Here is a 24,498-nt window from a genome sequence, read left to right on the forward strand (position 1 = left end):
CCTTGGACTCTGATTTAATTTTGATATTTGGAACACTGACACCTATATAGTATTACAATCATAGATAAAGGAATGCTGCAAGAGATAGACCATTCTTGTACTTGGTCTGTTTCTAGGCAGTAAAAGAAATGCCCTAAGCAATTGTCTTTTAGACCCATGGACTCCAGCTCCCCAAATTCCTCAGCCAGCATGGGGGTTTTAGTACCCCAATTGTTTCTACAGCACAGAGGACTTGTCTGACTCCTTGTTTTGCTTTCTTGATTTGAAACAATGAATGTTCCATTTTTAGTCTTCTACGCTTTATTGCTGAGAACGAAATGAAAAGAGGAGCGCGATAACACTTTATGGTTATATTTATGTATTGGACTATGCTAAAATAGGCCTTGGTGGATTGATTCAGCTGGTTACAGGAACTCAAATGTTGTCTTAGTATCATCTAAGCAATTGGTTTAGCCTTCTGGCAAAAGTGATTCACCTCTTCCCAAGCAGATAGCCTTCTATATGTGGAATAAAGAGAAGGGAAAGAAGTCATCAGGAGAAGAAAGAGAAAGGAGGAGGAACATCAAAGAGAAAAAAGTTAGCCATAACTCCTCTGGGGTCTGACCGAGGCTGCTTCCTTCAGACCTGCTTTTTTATGGCCTACAGTTTAATCTCCATAAAATGACTATGAATTTTGCCATCAGCAAAACGGAACAACCCTCCTCCCCAGATCCTTAGTCTAAACCAAATTTTATTCATTGGCAAACAAAATGCTGCTGGGAAGAAGGCAATTTTTCCTGGTACTATCTAGTCTGTCCCCCCTCCTCCCACTGAGGTAATTTTTGAGGAAAACCTCTGCTGCACTTGGTTGATACTCATGTAATTTTCTGGGGAAATCACAAGTGAAATATAAGAAATGTCTCTTCAAATGCATTTCAATGCATATTCAAATATTCTGCCTGCATTATCACCCTATAATGTACGCTTTGCATGCTGAAGCTATAATTTACTCCATTTGATCTCCGGTCTCTCCAGTTTGAGTGTTTCAGAACAGGAAGGGCCAGTGCAAAAGGATAGGTTGACTTGCCAAGCTGCTTCCTCTAATTGAGAAAATGGCTGCTTGTCCTGCCTTCATTGACTTCACCAGTCTTTCTGCCTCAATCCTCAGTGGGGAAGAATATTCTGCTTTTAAGGTTTGTTCATATGTACCAAGAAGGAAACATTAGAATAGTCTTATAATGGATAAAACCATTGGTCCATTGGCAATAAAGGATTATTCTAGCTTTGCCTGGAGACATCACAAATGACATCTGAATCCTTCTGCATAGAGAGATACAACTTCTTTATCTGATCATTCCTGCATCTCACTGAGGATGATCAGAAGACTGGAAATTCAGCCCATTAAATAAAACTGAAGGGATAGAGAAGAAAAATTGGGGTGGAGGCATAGATCTGAAAGGATGTTGCAAGCTTCTCTGTCTGTCTTCTTGCAGAGGGAGGGACATATAATAATGGATTTAAGGTAAAAGAATGCAGATTTCAATTTAATTTGGGGGTTGGGTGGGAAGAATTCTAGTAGGAAAACAGCTCAGTAATGGAGCCAATTATCTAGAGGTTCAAACGGGCAGAGGCTGGTCAGCCAATTGTATGGGATGCTATGGTTGGCAGCTTGGAGCAAGAGGCACCATTGGGCAGTCTTATTTGCCCCTTCCAATTTCAAGTTTCTGTTATTTTTTCAGAGACTTCTTGCTGGATTCTATTTCTGTACATATCTGAATATTTTTTTAATGTCCTTTTTATTCCACACCCAGTCTCCATAGTAGCAGTAGGTTAATTTTAGATAGTGCACACAACAATCATTCTGTAATGTTGAAATCACTTTCCTGGATTATTGTTTCTTGTGATGATGGGAAAGATGGGAATTTTTCAAATCTTCACTCAAGAACCTTAGGGTAAAACTTAAAACGAAGAAGAAGAAAGAAGCATATCAATCTGAAAGCCAATACATGAATTTGGTCCAGGGTAAGTACTTAAAGAGTGGTGTTCCTTCTTCATCTGAGCTAACTATTTGGGATCGTGATAGTTTTGTTAGTGGGCTTGACTTGTTTTTAGTTTGCAAAGATTCTTGCCAATCTGCAGAGGAACAAGAAAAGATTAGCAACATAGAGAGAACAATTTAGAAATTGGCCCTTCTTTCATCTGCAATATAATTAGATTACATTATTACTTTCTTTTCTTTAAGGTTGTTCCTGATTTGTTTGTAAATACAAATAAGGAATTGTGACTAGATGTTAGTTACCAAGGAGAATGATAGACTAATGGAATGGAACTTTACGTTTTTACATTTGTTTGTGCATTTCTAATAATTCTTTGCTGTGGTTTACCAAAGGGAAACAAACATATAAGCTCACAAATTTGTATTTGTTCTAATTTCTGCAGTATTTATTTTGATTGATTGAATTAAGAATATAGAAGTCTCATAATAATTGAACCCAAATTATATTAAAACAAAAAAGAAAGATAAAACAGATTTGTACAAGATTAAGGAAGTAAGAATTATACAAACTTCAGTAAGGTGTTTTTAATATTAATAATAGGATAAAAACAGAATATTAGAAGCTGGAGGAGGAATTTTCTAGTCTCATTTATTAGCGAGTTCATTTAATGCAAAAAATGCTCTTATTCTGTTTCTTGATTGTTTATGTCTAACATTTCTTCCATTATTCTTACAGCTTGTCCACAATCTCTCTCACGGAGAAACTGGGGTATGAACTGACATATAAATGAGTAGCGATTAAGCAAAGACGATGCCAAGTCAGTTCAAATCCTCTCATTGCCATCAAAATGCTTTAAAGGTAGAATTGACAGCAACTATTTTGAGGAGGAGCATGAGAGAACCTTACTGCCAGCTGAGTAGGGTGTGTCTTAGTACCAAGAGGCTAGTTCAGGAGATGCCAAGAAATTGTGGGTGTCAACACAGGGAATGCTAAAAGAAAGAGAGAACAATCAAAAGGAAAAGAGTTATAGAGTAAGATCTAATCAATCAAAAATGGTGTGGGCTACTTAAACCAGAATCACTAAGCAAGTAGTTGACTGGTGAATGAGGCATTTCCACTCTTTCATCTTGAAGTTACCTGGGAAGTTTAATGTGAACAACATTGAATAGTAAGATAAAGAAAATGCATCATTGTGTTTGGAAGCAGTGTGGATGTGCAAAGGGGTAGACTTACTTTAATTTTTCATTTATGAGATATAATTTTAATTGACTTTTAAGAATGTTGATCCCAAAGTGATCAAGCTTGCAAAGGTTAAAGACAAAGCCATCTGCCCACAGTTGAACAGATGATATATTCAATTCCAAACAAATTTTGTTGAGAAAGCATAAGATAAAAGAGTTATAATATCTAAACCAAATAACCGATTTATTGCATGGGTAAAAAAAAATAACAGGATGTGCCAGTTTCAAATACTTTGTGCAGCTATGAAAAATCTGCCTCTGGTGAATTCAGTTCCTTTAAGAAAGTTTTCTACTCCCAATGATACCCCATTTATGCTATCCCATCAATACCCAACATAATTCTTAGCAAAAAAAACAAAACACCATTAGATGGGACCTCAAAATGCCTTCAGGATTTCACATACTTTTAGAAGAATTTCAGAACTGAACTCTAAATTTCAGATCTTGGGAAAACTGCATTCTAAAAGGTAATGAAGACCCTTTAAAGTTCAACCATCTTATTTAACATATAGATGATCTTTTTCAATGTGCCATCACTTCAATAAGTCTTACCACAACCTTTAAATTTAATTTAGTCTCAGATGAAGAGTATATAAATTGGCAACTTCTTGCTGTTGTATCTTCTGAAATTAGATTTCATATTTCTTAAATATTTATTTGGAAGACTTATTTCTGGATTTTTTTTCCTGGTCAAACAGAAGAAGCAAAAATGAAAGTACAAAGCTTATTTGTCATTTTTTCTGTCTGATTAGATTTTTCCATATTGGTTTATTCTGTGCCTCTATTTGTTCTATTCATCCCACTTATGACTGAAGAAAGTATTGATCTTGGAGATATTATTTGTACTATTTATATCATCATTTTTAAATTATGTTGAACTTTATATTATAAATATATAATTTATTGCTTTTAAGTGTAGGTGTTTCTGCATATATCTGTCAGGATTAGGTACAGAGCAGAATAACAAGAGTTGGAAGGAACCTTGGTCTTCTAATGTAACTCCCTCCTCTAGCAGGAGATCCATTTCAGACAATGACGGTCTAGTCTCTTCTTAAAAGCCTCTAATGATGGAGCACCCACAACTTTTGAAGGCAAGCAATTCCACTGGTTAATTGTTCTGTCAGGAAAATTCTTCTTTGTTCTAGGTTGGTCCTCTCCTTGATTAGTTTCCATCTATTATTTCTTGTCTTGCTTCTGTTGCTTTGGAAAATACATTGACCTCCCTTTCCTTTATGGCAGCCCCTCAGATATTGAAACAGCTGCTATCATGCCACCCCAGTCTTTATTTTCATTACATGTACCCAATTCCCTATTCCTTCAACCGTTCTTCATATGTTTTAGCCTCCAGCACTCAACCATCTTTGTTGCTCTTCTCTTTCCAGAGTCTCAACATCTTTTTCATATTGAGGCAACCAAGTATGGTCTAACCAAGGCATTATAAAGTGGTAGTAGCATTTCATGTGATCTTGAGTCTATCCCTCTGTTAATGTGGTCTGGGATTGCATTGGTTTTTTAGCAACTGCTGGCACATATTTAAGTGACTGTCCACTAGAACCCAAAGATCAAAGTTACTGCTATTAAGTTTCATCTAATTTGTACATGTACCTTTGATTTTTCTTGCCTAATTGTAAAACCTTATATATATATTTTCTATACTGAGTTTCATTTTATTAGATAGGGCCAATTGTTCATGTCTGTTGAGATCCATCTGGATCTTCAGGGGTGTTAGCTATTCCTACCAGTTTGATGTCCTCTGCAAATTTGATAAGTTCTCCTTCTATTCTCAACCCATCTATTCTATTTTCTGTATAGAACATTCTATTCTATATATAGAATATAGTATTCTGTTCTACTCTACATATATCTAATAGACCATATTTGATATATTGCATTTCTGGTGTAAATAAAAATTAAGGCCTTGGATGAGTGAAACAGGAATGGGCTGCCTTTGCGTTTGGAAGGAAGATCACCAAATAATTGTAGGGTTTAGGCCAATCAAAAACAACAACATAGATTGGAGAACAAATCATATCATGTAGTTGAGCAAATTACATAACTCTATCCACAAAGTCACCAGTATTTGAGCTGTACTCATAGATTTTATTATATTTTTCTTCTTCCATTTAAAAAAAAATTCCAAAGAGGATCAGGTGATGTTCTAACTTTTTACTGTTTTATCACAGTTTCTTGCAAGTACAGGTTCTCCTCAACTTACAACCATTCATTTAATGGCTGTTCAAAATTACAATGGCACTGAAAAGTTACTTATAATTGTCATAGCATCCCCACAGTCACATCATCAAAATTGGGCATGAGTTATTTAACCATCACCTAGCCCAACAACAATAATTCTGGTCCAATGTTGTTGTAAGTCAAGAATTACTTGGATCTAATCCTCTAAAATCCAGAATTCTTTAGCGTAGAACTTTTACACAATTGTAATATTTTCCTTATTAATGAATTAATATTTGGGATTTATATGGGCTGTATTATCAATTTAATAAACAGATAAATCCCCATCTGCACTATCCCTGGCAAACCCAATGCTGGATTTGAATATCAAAGCCTATTGTAAGATGCCCATGAGATTCCTGCATTCTGAGTCATACAAAACCTATTTTTTAAAAAGCTATTGTGATACAAATAAACCTATAAAAAGGCAGCATGCTAAAGATTCAATACAGAGGAGCAGAAACTCAACTGAGCCCAGCAAAAATTCAAAAGCCTTTCTGTAAGATCCCCATGAACGAGGCATGGCTCCTCCCTTCTCACCATCCCTACTAATGGAGAAGTCTATAAAGGGCAACCCAACTGGTTCAACCAACTTGGGAAGGACAGAAGAGGTGACTCATGCAGCTGCTGGGCAGGGAGCAGTCTCCATTCTGGTTTGGATTTTTTTTCCTCTGATGCAAGATGAGATTTCAATATCTAGGTGGCAAACCCAGGGCAGAGCAGAATTTCACTTCTGCTGTCTTCTTTGGTCTTGGAAGTAAGTGAGGTTTAGAACATGAATGAAAGCAAGGGGTGTGGTGTTAGACATCTAAATGCCTAAGTTGTCATTTTCAAGTGATGCAGCTTCCACCAAACCAGCTCAGACTTGTATTGCCATGAAGGGTGGGAGTGGTGCAGATGAAAGCAGGAAAATTTAGAGAATGTGGGAGGGGAGGGTGTTTCAGTTAAAAAGCCTATTCAGAACCTGAAGTCTATCAAACCAAATTGTCAATGGCCTTTTGATTCTTCCTGCCATACTGCAATACATCCTAAGCTGTTGGAGTTCTCCCATATTGCATCCATCTATTTCTTAAGCCAACTTCAGAAATTCCGGTGCGGATTGCAATGAGTTGGCAGTGAAGTTGGGCTGCTGCCCAATCTGGTCTAAAGCTACCACAAGACCTGATTGGTCATTCCCCTGCTTCTTTCCCATTCCTCTCTGCAGGGAAGTCAATCCTATCTTGTTTGGTCCTGTATGGAGAAGCCACCAAAGCTTATTGTTTTCTTTTTAGGGATTTATTTCCTCCTTGCCATCTCCATGTCTTTTCCAGATCTGCACAAACACTTCTTTACACCTCTTTCCTACATATTTTGTTGAACTCTATAACAATCCCCTTTTTTTTCTTTTCCCTTATGGTACCATGGTACTATTGCTATGATAACTAAAGCAGTAGGAACAGGTTGTTCTTTCACTTTGGTAGGTCCATGGAAAATGTGTAACAAGGAAGAACTGATAGGTCAGCTTAATAAAAATAGAGTAGAAATGTTCCCAAGTATTAACAAATATAAAATAAAGGCAATGAGGAAGCAAGGGAAGCAGGCTTCACTAAACCTGAACAGAAATGAAACCAGTGCTTACAGGGAGAAGTAAGGACTGAGTGGAGCCTGAGCTTCTAGGGTTCAAGATAGGACTCAATTGTTAGAGCAATTATAAGATATTATTCCAAACAAAACAAAAAAGAAACTGTTGCCCAGAAGAGAGCATATAGCCAGATTGCCCAGCCAAAAAAAGGAAGGAAGCAGGCCAGACCATGGAGATAATCACAACTATGTTGTTATTCTAGAATTGAACAAAGCTCATGACACAAGGTATGCTGAAGGACTTAAGGTAGCTGAGGGGTGTAAAACAGCTGCTTCCATTATCAGATCTGGAAAATACAGAAACAGGGAGCATTTGCAATGAGCTGGGAGTGGGAAGAAGACAGTACAGATAGTCCTCAACTTATGACCACAATTGAGTCCAAAATTTAGGTTGCTCAGTGAGAAAATTGTTAAGTGAATTTTGCCCCATTTTACAACTTTTCTTGCCGCATTTGTTAAGTGAATCATTGCAGTTGTTCAATTAGTAACATGATTGTTAAGTGAATCTGGTTTCCCCAATGACCTTGTCAGAAGGTTGCAAAAGGAGATCAATGACCCCAGGACACTGCAATCATCATACATGTGAGTCAGTTGTAAAGCATCCAAATATAAATCACATCATGGGGATGCTGCAATGGCCATACGTGTGAAAAATGGTCATGAGCCACTTTTTTCAGCACCGTTGCAACTTCAAATGGTCACGAAGCAAACTGTTATAAGTTGAGGATTACCTGTATCTATTTCTGCACTCAAGAGCTGAGGAGTTACCCATACTGACAATGGGTCAAGCAGAAAATGTGGTTTGGCATTTAACGACCAGTAGGTAAATTGAGAGAGGAGGGCTATTAAAGCCAAATATCTCAGTTTTTCTGAGAGCTTAAGCTTTGCTGCAGAAAATCTTATATAAAACTAGTTGGTTGGATATCCGTGCTTAGCTCCGGAATTATGTGTTTGGGCTTGATAAATTGACAATTAAAGCTTGAACATTAATGAGTAGTTATGATCGGCCTCTCCTCTCTCCTCTCCCCTTCTCTCCCTCAGGCTTGCCCCACATAAACCTCTCATCTCCCCTTTTCTCCCTCAAGTGTGCCCCACAGAGGCTTCTCCTCTCCTATTCCCCTACTCTCCTCAAGCTTGCCCCACAGAGGCCTCTTCTACTTATCCCCTTCTCTCCCTCAGACTGGCCCCGTTGATCCTCTTCAAACTCTCAGCCCACAGGCTGGAGGAGTCACGCCCTGGCCACGCCTACACTCAAGTGGCAGTTGGAAGAGTTCTTTTCAGTTGGGGAGGGGGAGTAGAACATCTAACTCCTTGGCATCAGAGTGTGTTAATAATAATATAAGAAATACTAATGTTCTGATGGTCGTTTTGAAAAATCCTTTCTAAGCGAGTACCTGGAAGCCAAGAGGAACATACATGCCAAATTTCAAGTTTGTAGGCTTTACGGTTCTGGAGATTTTGTTATGATGCGTGAATGGTATTTCATATATATATATTTATATTTATAAAGTCCCATTATACAATCAAAAACATGATTGGCTATGTTGGTTGGAGGTATTACTAGTACTGATTTAACATTTCTATAGAGCATGGAGTAGGAAGTTCTGGGAGTTATTCAACATACATCTGGAGGATACCAGTTTGGAGAAGATGCTCATTATATAGATGCTAGCCAACATTTTTAGAACCAAACCCAGTGACCCTCAAAAGTAGGTGATTCTGAGGACACAGCTATTGCCTTAATGTGTTGGTGAATCAAATTATTGGTTGAACCATAGTATTATCTATGTATTTGGGCATACCATGTTATGCGAACAATTTTGTTTTATTACTTTTAATTTAAATTTAGCTTTAGTATATATTGTGAGCCAATCTGTGAGAAAGATGCAATTGGCAGTTATTTTAGTGGCACAGAGATAGGAGTTCTGATCAGTGTGCAGTTTAGGAGAGCTCATTGCCAAATTATTTTCCACTAATATTTTGCCTTTTAGGAGTACCTGCTAACCTCTGCTTCTGCTGTTTGTGTCATGATCATAAATCAACTAGACAGGCGTTAAGCCTCTGGTCTTCTCTCTCCCTTCCAAAAGAAAATCAGCCTATTATTGTTGCTTCTGAAATTTCTTATTGCTCAAAAAAAAAATGAGAAGCACACCACATGAACATCAGTTGGAGGATTAATGGCCTATAAAAAGGGGCCTTTAAGAAAGTGGCACCTTCTCTGTGGTAGCTACTTAAGCCCTTAATCCTTTCAGACTTGGATGAAAATGAATTGTTTCTTCTCCTGGTTTGCAGGGTTGCTTCTGTTTTGTTAAGTTGCTTTTATCTTAATTTTTAAAGTAGCCTCAGTTACTTGCTTAACTGATTTTATCTGGGCATATTTACAGGATTTTCTTTTGTTCTCATTAGTGTTTCGTGCTTAATGTTCTTTTGAAGGAATATTTTTTTAAAAATATCTTTAACAGATATAGCATATATAAAATAGATGGTAAATAGTAAAAAATAGTTATTTTTCTCTTATGTTAAAATTGTATTGTTAAGATCCTACCTCCAGCAGTTTGAGCTGCGCTCATGATGAAATGGCATATTTGGATTGAATTGTTCAAACTGGATTGATTTCTGGCAAAAATGATGGGGCAAAATTTTATAAAGACTTCTTGTTGCTGGGAAAACACTAACATTAGATCATCCTGACAGGTACATAAACAACTGAAAACTTCCACTGCATGCGTAAGACATTATTTATTTATTGCACTTCTATCTTGCCTTTCTCTAAGAATTCAACATGGTATACCTGGGGGGCTTCCTCTCATTTTATTTCCTCAGGAATCCTGTGAAGTGGGCTAGGTTGGGATGGCTCTGTGAAGAGGGTTAGGCCAAAGCCACTCAGGTGAATTCAGAGGAATAAGTCAGAACTCAAACTGGGTGTCTCAGTTTAACATCTTAACCATTATGTTAACTATGTAGGCATTTATGCACACACACAATCACAAGTCAGTGTGAGGCAAACATTTATATTGATACAAATATCCCACTATTTAATAGGAAGCCCAATCGGTTTAAAATTTGTGACAGTGTTTCTCAAACAGCAACCCAGGCTGTAGTGGTTCTTGAAAAACAATTACTGATTACTTGATTGCAATTACTGATACAATAACAATTATTACTGAAAAAATAGTTATAAAAACTGTCTGACTACATTGCTGCAGCCGTATTCTTGCCAGAGCTCTAAATGGGTAGAAAAGAGCAGGCCCGAGGAGAGAGGAGTGCAGCCAGTACATTAGTCTGGGGTCCATGGAGCTAAAAGGGAAAGGGGGGAAATTTAACTTTTACAAAACCAAATTTTAATTTGTATTAATTTTTATTATCTTTCATAGAAGTACCTATCCTCTTTTTAATATATTTGCAAGTATGTTTGAATGTAATTAATAAATGTACAATTATGACATTATTGATTTATATGTCCATGTGTAGGGGAGGGACGGCATATTAGTCTTGTTTCAGCACTTAACTGGAAAAGAGGTGTTTCCTTTGAAACTTACAACCAAAGCACTCATGATCAGGCAAGCCATGCCTTAAAAACCTACCTTTAACATGGGCAAAAGTCTATCCAACATTTTCCAATTAATCATATTTGTAGGTTTTTTTTGGGGGGGGAGGAAGGCACTGAAAAAATTCCTCAGCTATGTAATGTCTAAATGCAGATTTAGAAGCAATTCTGTGAATACGGGATACATTTACTCAATATTATTATATATTTTTTCTCAATTAACTCAAGGGCTTGAATTCATAACCGAAAGAAAAGGTAGCTGACCTGTCAATCCCAGATGATTTATAATGGGCAGAGAACACAGAAGCCTATGAAATTCAAACCTTAAGGAGCCAAACGGGATATCCCTTTCAGGTGAGTTTTGATAATGGTCCCCACTTTGGTGTTCTGTTCTTTTGTGTTTTCCTCTTTAAAGTTAAGATAAGGACAGAGCCCCAACCAACAGCCAGTGGGCTAAAACCAAGTGGATTTCAACAACAAATGGAGGTCAGGGAAACTTGTTGCAATATACTGTTTTAGGGAGGGAGATCTGGACTGGATAGACATGTTCCATAAATGTGTATTTAAACGATAGCCTCACTGAGAGAGCAGGTATTGTTCTTGAGCTGAAGGTGTCTGAAACCAGCCTATTCAAAAAAGGAATGTTCAGTCCTTTCTTTTCTTTTCACTTTCTCCTAAATCTCTGAGCTTACTATACATAATAATGATTTTAGATTCTTAATGAACCTTTGGTGCTCACAGTGAGAACACACATCTCACTGACACATCAAGCCACTTGCAGAAAGGAGTTGCCACTTACTTTCTTCCTGGCAATAAGTGGTATATGGATTTATCTGGAGTAAAGAAAGTGGGAACCAACAGGAACACAAGCCACTGCTATTACATCTCTATATGCAGTCCACTCGAAATAATACAACTAGTAAAATAAGTCACCCATTTCTGGCCTTACTTCTAGGAACATCACCATGTGTCACACCTACGTCATGCTCCCATAGAAACAGAATTTCATTTTCTTACATTTTATTTTCATTTTTTCTCTTCACTTGCCTTCCTGCTGTAGAAGAATTGACCAGCCTGTAATGTAACACAAGAGTATATTTCTGTGTAAATGACAATAACTTTATCTTGCTTTGATTAGACAAAGCCCTGGACATAAGTTGTTTCTCAAGCATTGGTACATACATTTGTATCATAATTCTCTAGTTGGGATGCCAACACTTGCCTCCACAACTTTTTCAACATGAGGAGAAAAGATGCCAGAAATATTGCTATACTCCGTTTCAAGCCTGCTCTCTTAAATACCATGCTTCATTTACTAATGTATTTACACACACATCTTTAATTTGTTGCAATTTCACAAATAACTCTGGCACTTCTTCACTCCAAGAATGACGAAGACTACCTAGTAGTTTCAGGTGATCCTTAGCGTCAGGTCGTAGTGTAATCCCAGCCAAATAATTTCCTTGTCCATACTCTGGTTTCTCTTCAGATCGTATAAATCTTTCGCCTTTTTTTTCCTCGTCTTTTTTAAAATTTAGTATACAGTATGTATGTCAGGAACAATGACAATGTGGTTACTTGCAAGCAGCTCTATGGTGAGGTTGTTGACAAGTACTATGTCAATAACAGTGTGAAGAAGAGTACTTCCCAAACAGGACAGGACAAAGGAAGATTTAAAGACAAGCCAAACAATGATATAACAATTACAAGCATATCAATCCCCATAGGCGGATGGAGATCTTGAAAGAATGTCTCTCTAAAGATCCCCTTTGCATTCTGAATCCTTCTTACTGATGCTTATTATACTAGCATAGGGCTGACTATAATAATTAAACATCAGCCGTAGCTTAATTCTGGGTGAGGTTTTAAATAATCAACTGCTCATGAAACCTTGTCAGGGCTAAACTAATTAAGTGCATCTTTGGATAAAACAAGGATTTAAAAAGCACAAATAGCATCAACTGGTAGACAGATAATTAGCAAGAACAAAGTGTTAGTGCCTCCCCACTCTCTACCCCTCCCCCCAAAAAGGAGCCAAAGCTATTATTTGATTGGGGGTGAGGAAGCAGACTCTTGCTATTCCCAACCAATGCACTTTTAGGAGTGGGGGTTTCATTAAGATAGCCCCTGAGCGGAAAGGGTTAAATAATGAGATACACAGTACTAATGTCCAGGAGTCCTCTACATTTCCTGGGACTTAATTGCCTATCAAAGATACAATATGATAAGTATTTCTACAAGTTCAAAACTTTTAAATAGCAAGCTTTCTAGTGAATGCTTAAGTTCTTAGCCAACACACTGAAAACTATGCCTACTTCCTCTGACCATAATGCTGCATATGGACCATATCCTCAACAGGGCAGGGAAGAACACCACAACTAACATCAGCATGAGGAAACCACTGTATGCAGAGTAAGGATCCAACATTTTTTTTTCTCATGGGGTTTTTGAAGAATGCAAACAGATTTATTGGAGTATAGTTTCAACTTCCCCCAAAGTTTTATGATTTATTTTTTAGAAGCAGAATTCCTCTAGAATTAAATATAAGGTTAGGTTTGAATTTTATTTCTATCCTAGGATGTGGCTACAAAGTCACAAGGGCACCATGGGATATTTAATTTTTTAAGGAAAACACAGTGATATTTGACATCTGTCAGACAGCAAGCAAACTATTAATTTAAGATAGTTCACAGTTTTGGCCTCGGAGCATTATGAAAAAATTACAAAGCCACCAAGGATGCCATAAACTAAAAAAGATTGGGGACGTCTGTTCTATATTGCATTTTGAGTTAAAAAGCTGCCAAGCCATGTGCCGGGCGAGGACTCCTTTAGTTATTTTCCATGTTGATAAGAAATGGGCTTATCTTGGAGAAAAGAGAAAAAAATGCACTGTTAAAAGTCTATGAATACACAGCCAAGGTTTGGCAGCAAAATAAGTAGGTGTTGTGGCAGCAGTACAGGTATGCCTCAACTTACAACCATAATTGGGACCAGACTTTCTGTTGCTAAGCAAAGGTTGTTAAGTGACTCGGTCCCAATTTTATGACCATTTTTCCCATGGTGGTTAAGCAAATCATTGCAGGTATTGGGATAAATCATGTAACAAGCAAATCTGCTCTTCTTCCCCCCCCCCCCCCCATTGTCTTTGCTTATTGGAAGCTGGCTGGGAAGGCCACAAATGGTGATCACATGATCCTGGGACTACTGTAAATACATGCCGGTTGCCAAGCAACCAAATTTTGATAACCCGAATACAAAAATACTGCAACAGTCATAGACAAAAGAGCCAATCATAAGTCACTTTTTCAGTACAGCTGTAACTTCGAACTGTTGGTAAACAAATGGTTTAAGCTGAGGACTACCTGTACTGGACCCAAGGATTGCATAAGTGGAGTTAAAGACCACGCCTGTTACATGCTCCTCCATGAAAATCAGAGGTCTTGGTCATGCCAGTACACCGACTCTGCCTCAGCCCTTCCTTATTGCATTCCATGACCACTTAAAGGCTTTGAATCTTGATCAATTTCATGCCAACTCCCAGTAATGGCTATCTCAGCCTAAAATTCTTTGGTTAGGTTGATATACCCATTTGACCCAGGTGAGTAAAAGATCTAGCAGTTGGGTTTACATATGCAGCTTGATTAGTGTTCCTCTTGGTTAGTTTTTCATGGCTTAATTTATTGGCTTAGTGTTCGAAAGTGCAAGAAGAGACAGTGGATTAATAAAAGAACTAGATTGTGTGTATTGTAGAATGCAGTCTAGCTTGCTGAATAAAACGAGAAGGGTGGTTTTTAGTTTATCACTGTAGTAATATCCCCTCCTGCTGGTAGACAGATAAAAAACACTGCATTCGCTCCTACACTATTCCCCCCTTGCTCCATACTTCGCTGTTCTGCCATGAAAAAGGAAGAGGGGCAGAAAACCTCTAGAGCTCAACATGATACAAAAGCTCTCTGCAAACACCTTGTTCATGCTGCTGGTTCCTTTCCTCTGGCCACCAACTGGGAAGGTAGAAAGGAGGTAGAAAGGCGTCAGAGAAAGAGAATAAACTGGAGGCAGTGAAAAGTGGGGTGACACAAAGGGATAAAAAAAATAAGAGGTTACCACTTACATCTTGCTTGCGGTCCCCAATAAATTTGCTTCCAAATAAATACCAGTTTAGAATAACATTTTGGCTAGGGAATTCTGGGAGTTGACATCCACACATCTTCAAGTTTCCAAGGATGAGAAACCGTGCTGGAAACAGCTGATAAAACATACTATAGATTCTATTCTGATGTCACTGGGGGAGTAGGAACTTCTCTCCTCTTTCATACCATAATGGAATACACTTCATTTATGCATATATCTGTAGTATTTTGTATCTCAGGAATACTCTGTAATTCATTCCTTCGTGGAATTTTACTCCAACTCTTTTAGATCTTGGGCAATTGTATTCTTATTTTACAGAGCAGGAGACCGAGGGTACAATCAAGAAGTCTGAAACTGATGTTTCCCATATCTGTCTCCTGTAAATGCTGTATTATGTTCTAATGTGGACAAAAGAAAATTGTTTTGATTAACTATGATATCATCTTAATGTCCTCAGATTATCTTCTCCCTCCCAAATTGTTGCTATTGTTACTATCTGCCTCTCCCAATCAGTGCACCAAACATACAACATGTTTGTTATTTTTTCCTCACAATAACCCTGTCATGGAAGCGAGACTGAAAGAACAATATGGACACCTAACAATGTGATGAATACAGAATACGTCTAATGCTTTATCTAGAATCACAGTACATCTCATTAGCGCTGCTTATTTAACATAAAAACCTTTCCTATACCAAAAGTGCAGCAATGATGTTGGGAATTGCTGGAAAATTGGATAAATGGAGTTTCTTTGCCTATAGTGGTGAAAGCACCTTTAAGTTTTCTTGTGGAAGAGTATATTTTTCTTTCATAGCTCTATATATCAGAGGCTTGGATGATTCTCTTGGTAGTTTTGTATCTATTGTCTGCAGTTTCACAAAGGTTAAGGTGTTGCACAAACATATAGAATTGTTTACACCAAACATCTTTTTAAATAAGAGGAATGTAAAGAATAAATACTGTACACCGAAGCCCACCTCCCAACTCAAGGAAAGGGACTAGATAAATATGTCTCCGCTATACAGATAAAACCATTCCAAAGGATAGGGAGGATGGATCAGGTTCATCAGCTGCCCAATTAACTCTTGTGCAAATTTATCCCCGGGACTCCAAGGATCTGTAGTAATAAAAGAGAAAAAAAACCAAATGTGTGACAGCAACACGGTATGGATTCTATGTATAGTCAAGCAGGAACCAATATTAAGTGCTCCCTATTCTCAGAGCATATACATTTGATGGACTCAAACACCTAGTCTTCCATATACCTAACCCAGCCCCTTCAGTTCTGCAACAATGACAAGGTAATACTTGGAAGTATCAGGCACTGGTTTCAGAAGTCTCTAAACAGATAGACATCTGCTTAGAGAAATTTACAGCCAAAATTCTCAAGACTGAGTAAAAAATTTAGATTTTCACAAGAACATCTAATAGTCAGAATATATGAAAATCCACATTTCAGATTTGTTGGAACTTGAAGCTAGATTTGTTCACTGTGGCTTAAATCAGTGTTTCTTCATCTCAACAAATTTTAAGATATATGCACTTCAATTGCCAGGATTCCCCACCTAGCAGGTTAGCTAGGGGAATTGAAGCCCACACTCCTTAAAGTTGCAGAGAAACACTGTTTAAGTGATTACAGCATTTGGATTGCAAAGAGTTTGTTTTACTCCCGAGCTGAATGCTTGGCTGATAATTCCACTGAAAGCCAAACTAGACATACAATTGGCAAAATTGGCAACAATGTGTGTGTGTTTTAAAAAAATCAAGATATGAAAAGAAAGGATAACTTAAATTCAGATGCTGACTTGGAGCAAGTAGACTCGGTCCTCCATCTTCTATTACAATCCCAACCTGAGTCATGGCTCCAATCGAATTAATTGGAAAGAGAAAATGTGCTCCTAAATAACAACCTCTGTATCAAGAAGAACCTCTGAAAACAATGTTCAGCGTTTCAGTCTGATTTCAGGCCCAGCTATTGACACAGAGGTCGCATTGAATGACACATGTGGATGATCTCTGGCAAGAGCAGGATGGAGGTAGTGCAACCATCCTGGCTCCCTTTGACATCTCAGCAGCCTTCAATACCATTGGCCAGGATATCCCGTGGGCCTGCTTCGTAGCTTAGGACTTAGCAACATACTTTTGTGCTGGTTGAGCTCCTTTCTCCAAGGTTGGTCTCAATCAGTATTGATAGAGGGCAAGAGATCCAACCTCTCTTATGCCTTATCCCAGGGCTCGGTACTCACTGCACTTATTTTTGACATCTACACGAAGCCGCTGGGTGAGATCATCCATCACCATGGATTGAAATATCATCAATATGCTGATGATACTCAACTTTACATATCCACCTGGTAACCTGGTGATGAGGGTAGCTCTATGGCAGGGGAGTCAAACTTGATTTCATTGAGGGCTGCATCAGGGATGTGTTTGACCTCGGTGGGGCGGAGTCAGCTTGGCCAGCTCGACATCACTCGTGTCAGGGGTGTCTGTGGTGGCCCGAGTTCTATGCCAGAGAAAATGGCCTCCCAAGGTCCATTTTCAGCTGCAACGGCCTCCTGCAACCCTCTGCCGGTGAAAACAGAACTCGGGAGGGCTGCATGTGGCCCCCCTGAGCTCCATTTTTTGCTGGCAGAGGCATCACAGGCCAGTGCTTCGCTGTTTTCAGGGCGGCCCCGCAGGCCAGATCAAAGCATCCTGTGGGCCGGATCTGGCCCATAGTCCTTGATACTCCTGCTCTGTTGTGCTTGGAATCCATGAGAAGAGCCTTCTCTGTTATAACGCTGGGCTTCTGGAATCTCCTCCCCATCCCCAATAAGATTTGCCCCTCCCTCGTATCCTTCCACAAATTTGAAGATTTGGCTCTGCCAGTTGGCCTGGGGACCCGATAGGTGAGTAAAATATAGAAAGTGGCTGCTGGACTAACTTGCTGACCCTACCTCCCCTCTGCACTTCCTGCTCCCCCCTCTACTCATCCTTTTAATTCCATATTATTATATTTGCACTATTTTTATTGATTTTCTCCTTTGCTATTGTTATTTTTTATCTTTTCCCCATTTTATTGTTGTAGGCCTCCACAGTAGGCCTATAGAGAGATAGGTGGCAAATAGAATGAATGAATGAATGAATGAATGAATGAATGAATGAATGAATGAATGGAGCTTTTTTCTTAGATTTCCCAATGAACTTAAAACCGTCTTCCTGAACTGCTTCACTAAAAGATACATTACAAATATCGCTCTCTTTTGAATATCTTTTAAATACCCACAAAATTAACCATCCACTCTATAATATTTTTGCTTAGAAGACAAGACAATCTTCTAAAGCAGTGGTCCCCAACTTCTGGGCAGTGGACTGACACCTGTTCATGGCCTGTGAGGAACCAGGCCACAGAAGCGGCGAGCGAGTGAAGCTTCATCTGTGCATGAACAGGATCTAGGTTGCATGCGAAACCCTCCAGCCCAGTTTGTGGAAGACTGTTGTTCTTTGAAAACTGGTCCCTGGTGCAAGACAGGTTGGGGACTTTTGTCTAAAGTACAGAAAGAAGCTGGTGTTTTCAGGAATGGGGGAGTAGGGGGGGGGAAGCCACCAACTTCTTCTCTTGCCTCTGAAACAAAAGCTGGCAACCTGGTGGGTACCTGTAATTCTCAATACTTATTTCAGAATCAATTCTTACGAGTAACTGTTGTGTTGCTGCCGGCGCCGTGCTGTCCTCATCTTCTCAAAGCGTGCCTCCATCTCTTCAAGTACTTTGGGTGTGTAACGCACAACCAGTTTCACTGTGCCTTGTGCTGCTTTCAGAAGTTCCACTGCCCGCTCATGTTGCTCACCCTCCACGCTCTACAAGATGGGAGACAAAAAAGGCAGGGTCTTCGGGAGGAGGGGGAAGGGGGAGGAGGGCTGTTCCTCTTACAATCATGCCCACAATCCTGCTCCCCACATCACTGGTGGGGTTGGTGAGGAACTGCCACCTTTTCTACCTTAAATTACAAATTTATGTAAGTGCTACTTCAGACAAAAATGCTACGGAGAGGAGAGGGTGGATATTCAGATTTCCAGGCAATAATACCTCTAAAAAGATCATTCAAACCATTTCCCCCCTTATTTGCCCTGTATTTCTTTGGCAATGAGCATGGTTCTTGTCACTGAGCTGGGATTTGTAATGAAAGGTTCTGCTACAACTTATAGTAGTGTCCCTTTTCACAAAAAGATGTTTCTGGAGCCATATTCCAATGAATGACTTAAGAGTATGCATTATATTGTTTTGGCTTCATAAAGATTTGCTGTTAATGTATAGCTTCTTCTACAAATGGATGCCCTCTGGATATATTGGGACTGTAGTTCAGAGAATTGTACCAGCTTAGGTTTTAGGAGAATGCCAGTTTAAGGGAGGGCAGAAGAGAGGATTATCTCAGCTACCACATATCCTGTAATACAGACTGATGTCTTACATAATCAATATGTAGATTTATTTCATGTCATAAATTATTTTCCTCATGCATAAATTGCTATAAACCTTAATAATTGCTAAAAATATCATCTTTTAAAGTTATTTATCCAAAATGGAGGTTCTGCTCATTGAAATGCTCTCAAATCCTTAACCAACCTACCTATTTTATCCCAAGCCCAGCGTAAGCAGAGGACTTTGGGCCTTTTCCGCACTACAAGCCTCACCCGATGCCTATTCTGAGCTTTAAGTATTTACGTTCTAAGGGTGAAGAGAAGCTGGATCTGAGAGAGCTGCCTTTCTGTTTGCTCAATGAAGCATTATGCCAAAGTATTGTGTGAAATTAAAATGACAGTTTATCATTTCCCACAGTGGCCTGGAGCAATTCTGGAAGAATGGTACAAAATTAAAATTTCCCTATTCCCAGGCCACCTGATACTAGGTAAGACTGGCAGAAGGTACACACCTCTCTATTTGTCAGGCACAGGAACCAGGAATGACGCAGAGTGGTATGCTTATGCTACTTCACCTATTGACAGGAATTTTGCCAAGTTAAGGCATTTGTTGCAGATATTACGGGATAAAACCATGTAAATGTTTAGGGACAATCCCCCTCAGTCTCTCACTCTACATCAGTAATTCAAGGCTAGTCAATCTTTTCTGTCTTCCCCTCAACTCTGCAACAGATTCTACCCCACTATTTGCTGAAAGACACTTTGTCTGCCTAACACACTTGTCCTTCACCCTTCACTGGAATCAGGAAGTTGACAATCAGTGCCCCAAAATACCATGCACATCTCTACATCTTTGCCATACAGACATAGAAGGTCCCATGTCTCCCCTCACACAATACCTACCACACCATTGACAGACAGCAGTTGATCTCCACGCTTCAGCCCACCATGGCGATCAGCAACACCTCCTGGGATGATGCGAGAAATATAGATGGGAGAGTTCTGCTCCTTGCCCCCCATGATGTTAAAGCCTAGGCCCTCATCTGTCTTTGGCAGCTCGACCACCCGGGGGTGCGCATGGCCCTCACTAGCTGCAAAGGCTGCCACTGTTGCCTGCATACACAAAGGAAAGACCAGGAGATTCCAAGTCAACAATCACAACATGCCAAACAGTACAAATTTTAAAGAATTTCTAGTTCTGATACTGTAAACAAATTTCTGCATAGAAATTATATTTGAGGTTACTTCCGTGTTCTGTTATCACAATTTGGCACATAGCTTTGTAGCACGACTATTAGAGGAAATTGAGCATCTAATGACAAATATCCAAATTGGATGAATTAAAATAATTCTACATATGTTGATTTTGGAAATGTGTTTAAAAACAAAAAAGGAAGCTTAAATTCTGAAAAGAAAATCAATACCATGTAGCAAATGTATGAGTTTCTTCTACACATGCAACATGTGTAAACTTCCAACCTCATTTTCTTCTTCCTCCCAGTCCCCTTTGCTTCAAATATAGAGGTACAGTAGGAGGAAGAGTGAAGGTGGCAACTGCAACCACACAATCAAAGCTCTGCCTCCTTTTTAATGTGTGTCGCAAGTGCAATACACTTTAAAAAGCAGAGAGGTTTTAATTGCATGGTTGCTGCCACCATATCGACTTTATTTTATTTTTCAGGAGAAACAGAAAGCGGAGGAGGAGGAGGACCAGAAAGCAAGGAAGGAGAAGAGAAACACAAAGAAAAAAATAAGAATTTATAAATTACAAGCATTAGGTAACAGTTTACCAAATGTTAAGAAAAAGGCAAAGCTTACCTCTATATACATTTACTGTAACATTAAAAAGTCAATATGATCTATGATCATGTATCAATTTGATATTTTAGGAGCTTTTATTTCTCATCCTGTAGTCATTGCTCAGTCATATCCCTTAATTAGGAATCTTAAAGATACTTATTTTTATAAAGAATTATTTTTATGTAATGCCTCAGAGAACGTTTTTCGTAGAAGAGCAGGTGAGGCAATAAATAAATTAGTATAATGGGGATTTTTGGAACTATTTCCATTTCAGAAGTTTTAAGGAATGTGACACTGTTTCTCACAACAGATATATTTCTTTCTTTCTTTTAGTCACAAATGAAAGGTTTTCACCCTTGAGTTCCAAGAATACATATACCCAGTAGGATGAGTTACTACCAATGACTACTTCTATGATACTCAGGCATGTATAGGTAGCCATCGTTTTATTTTGTTCACATTCTTCCAGTATTTAAAATAATTGTTTCAAAAATTCCTAATCCACGTTTCATTCCCAAAATATTTGACCAAGCATGAATAAATATTAATTATATTGAGCACATTGAAGTAATGATTAGAAAATCAAAAGGAAAAATATAACAATAATATAAAGCAGGCACAACATGAGCAGATATCTTACACAGAGATATTAATGCCAGATGTATTTCGTTTTGGAAGGAAATGCAAAGTTATGGAATTACCCCTGCCCACCCACACCCACTAGGTGTAGGCGCATAACACATGTCTGAAATCAAATACATCATATCTCAGGTTGTGCTGCAGCTGTGGAGGGTAGACACATATTACTGACTGCCCCCATATGTCTCAAAACACTTTTGTACATTCAAATCCAATTCATTATTTACACAACCCTAGTATATCCTGAATCCTTAAAAGGAAATCAAAGGATGGGGTATCTGGAGAGCACTGGATTGCTTACCATTCTGGAAAATTAGAGAATGCAAATGGGGTGAGAAGAGATGAAGACTTGAAAGGGAAAATATGATTTGAAAACACATGGATGTGGCTATGGCACTTGTCAGTAACAACTTTAAAGAGTTGTGTTTTTTTCTAGATTTGCAGAGAGCAAGACATACATACAAACTTCTACAGCACTATCAGTAGTAGCACCATAACAAGCTTGTTGAATTACCTTAGCAGTAGCATGTGCCCGGATCTCAGCACTTCCCGAGATATCCAAAGTGTCATACAGCTGCTCATAAACCTGTCCAGAAATACAAGAGAGGATATAAGGAGGTTGTTTTCCAATGGCAAGACTCTGCAAAATTCAAGATCCAGGTTAGGTGCAATTGGTAATAAAAGAAAAGGGGGGGCTAAAGGAATAAAAAAACCAGAAATAACTATCAGTCAGAAAAGGAAGAGGTTAAGCTAAATTCTTGGAGAGAATCTGATACAGAGTAAAAGGTTGAAATGGTAGTAGGGGGTGGATTGAAAGGAGAATGGTATCATGATATGTATTACACCAACTGTGCAATTACCAGAAATTACATGTTAGGAGGTGATGAAGAATTGTGACTGGGTGCTGGGAAAGGAGGAGAGGACCTTCAGAACAAATGCTGACTGTTTTGTAATATAGCCGTTTATACCCAAACAAATACCCTCTTAACATGGGCCGGGTTAATAAGCAATAAGATAAAGATTAGGTTCCAACAAAATTTCCTAACCATCTTTTGGCCCAGCCTAAGCACAGGGTAGAAACCCATCAGCATTTATACTAAATGTATTTTGAAAAACTGGCACTCTAACCATCATCCTTAACTCCGCCTCCCCAACTCCCGAATATCTTTCTAAAGCAGCTCATCCCTAAAGGTGGGGGGGGGGGGAGGTTAAACACAAGCAGAAATATGGAAGGCAGAAGTAAGGAGGGGCAACTTAAATAGGACAAACTTCTCAATCTCACCTCCCTTATGGCACAGCAGAATTTGCTCTGTAGCACCCTCTGAAGGGCTTGCAATTTCTGGGGGGGCACCTCCCCACTGCGTTGCAGCCGCTCCAGCAATTCGACCGCTCGAGCCACATCTGCAAAATAAAATAATAATATTAATACAAGAAAGAGAACGGGAGTCGTAGAGGGCATTTGGGCCCGAACTGAAGGCGAGTGGAGGAAGAGTGTAACCTAGCCACGGCTTTTGGCTTTCGCCGTTCCGGGGCGCTGCTTCTCACTACCTAGGGAAAGGGGAGATACGAAGAGAACCTGGCTCGGGTCTCCTCGACCGGGGCCCTGGCCAGAAAGGAAATCTAGCAGCAGTTTCCACCATATTCTAGCAGAAAGCACCGCATGTCCTCACCTTCCCATCCCTGCTCTTCTGCCGCCGAACCCACGGCGACTCTTATGTCACCAGCCCTCCCCAGAAGTCTGCAGATACTCCGTCCTCTCTCTCGCCAGTTGGGGCGATTAGATTCCAGCTTCGATCACATCCCCTCCTTCGCTCCAGAGGCTGCCCTACCATTTCTCTCTTCGGTTCACCAGACACATTCGACGCGAACCTTCGTTCCGAGGCAAAGCTATCTCCATCCTTACCTCTCTCCAGCCCCAGAGGCTCCGCCAGCGCTGCCATCTTCGCGTCCGAGAACCCCACCGCCGCCTCGCACGTCAAAGCGGAAGGGTGGGAAGTGCGTGTAGGATTTTGCAAGCCGGCACGCAGCACTACCTCCGGGCTACTGATGCGCGTGTCTGCCTGGGCACGTGTTTTGAGGACCCTGTTTCCCGGGCGTTACTGAGGTCAGGCAGGAGCCTCTTCTGTTGCCCAGAAAAAGGAAGGCGCTACGAAGCCCGATAGCTGAAAGTTCAACGTTCATAGATTCTAAACCTACGCCTCCTCCATAATTTGGCTTAGAGCCGACAGTGTATAAGCAGCAGGTGCCTAATTTTCTCTTAAACGTAAGATGGATTCTCGTCGAACGTGCCTGGAATCGCTGGACGAATCTTTACATAAGCAAAATACACCCATGGTGCCTGCCTGCCTTCCCCACGACATCAAAGCAGTCAAGCCTTTTTATTTCGCAGGGATAGGAGCCAGTTAAACTCATTTCTGCACTCAGGAAGAATTTGCAAGACTTTCTGCTACAAATTTGGTATCTTGTACAAATTTTTATTTTCATTCAGGCGTCTAAAGGTCTTTTGTTATATTGGAAGCTCATTTCCAACAACTCCTGCTACCTAAATGAATATCAGAGGAACCTGCTGTGACTTGTAAGCAAATACTTTCATTGCTTGTGATTTAATTATGCAACAGTACACTGTTTTGCAAAACTATCTCATTAAAGAACAGCACTTGGCGAAGCTTATTTGGCTTGGACAGCAACAGCTCGGAAGTTTAAAACAAGGGTGTACACAGATTTAAGAAAGCAATGGCAAACCACTTCTTGTAGTCACACCAGAAAAACTGAACATGTGTTCCCAATTCACTAGGAGTCAAGTTCTATTTGAAGAAGACTCTTATCGTTAATAGAACATTACTATCATGTAGCAGAGACTATAGTTTAATCATGAAAAAATGCCTTTGCATATCATATAAAAGTATGCAT

The 24,498-nt window shown here is 39.4% G+C and overlaps 1 protein-coding gene across 1 annotated transcript; it reads right to left on the reverse strand.

Moving 5' to 3' along the window:
• Positions 1-11,619: 11,619 nt before the first annotated feature.
• On the reverse strand, positions 11,620-23,603 carry LIN7B (lin-7 homolog B, crumbs cell polarity complex component). Its single transcript, XM_081932537.1, has 6 exons — positions 23,492-23,603; positions 22,871-22,989; positions 22,103-22,174; positions 20,053-20,262; positions 18,425-18,588; positions 11,620-15,865 (listed from the first exon to the last, which is right to left on the reverse strand). Exons 1-6 carry the CDS (start codon positions 23,526-23,528, stop codon positions 15,844-15,846), a joined length of 624 nt encoding a protein of 207 aa, XP_081788663.1. The 5' UTR covers positions 23,529-23,603; the 3' UTR covers positions 11,620-15,843.
• Positions 23,604-24,498: the final 895 nt, after the last annotated feature.

Source organism: Natrix helvetica (assembly GCF_964273705.1).
Source record: "Natrix helvetica genome assembly, chromosome: Z".
Taxonomy (NCBI): Eukaryota; Metazoa; Chordata; class Lepidosauria; order Squamata; family Natricidae; genus Natrix; species Natrix helvetica.

What these genes read in the sequence shown, in the direction of transcription:
- LIN7B (XM_081932537.1), bottom strand. Translation starts at nt 23,528, where the DNA reads ATGGCAGCGCTGGCGGAGCCTCTGGGGCTGGAGAGAG. An exon ending in TCTGCTGTGCCATAAGGGAG is followed by an intron (nt 22,175 to 22,870) that starts GTGAGATTGAGA and finishes ATTTCTGGACAG; the next exon opens with GTTTATGAGCAGCTGTATGA. An exon ending in GGGCACATGCTACTGCTAAG is followed by an intron (nt 20,263 to 22,102) that starts GTAATTCAACAA and finishes TTGTGTATGCAG; the next exon opens with GCAACAGTGGCAGCCTTTGC.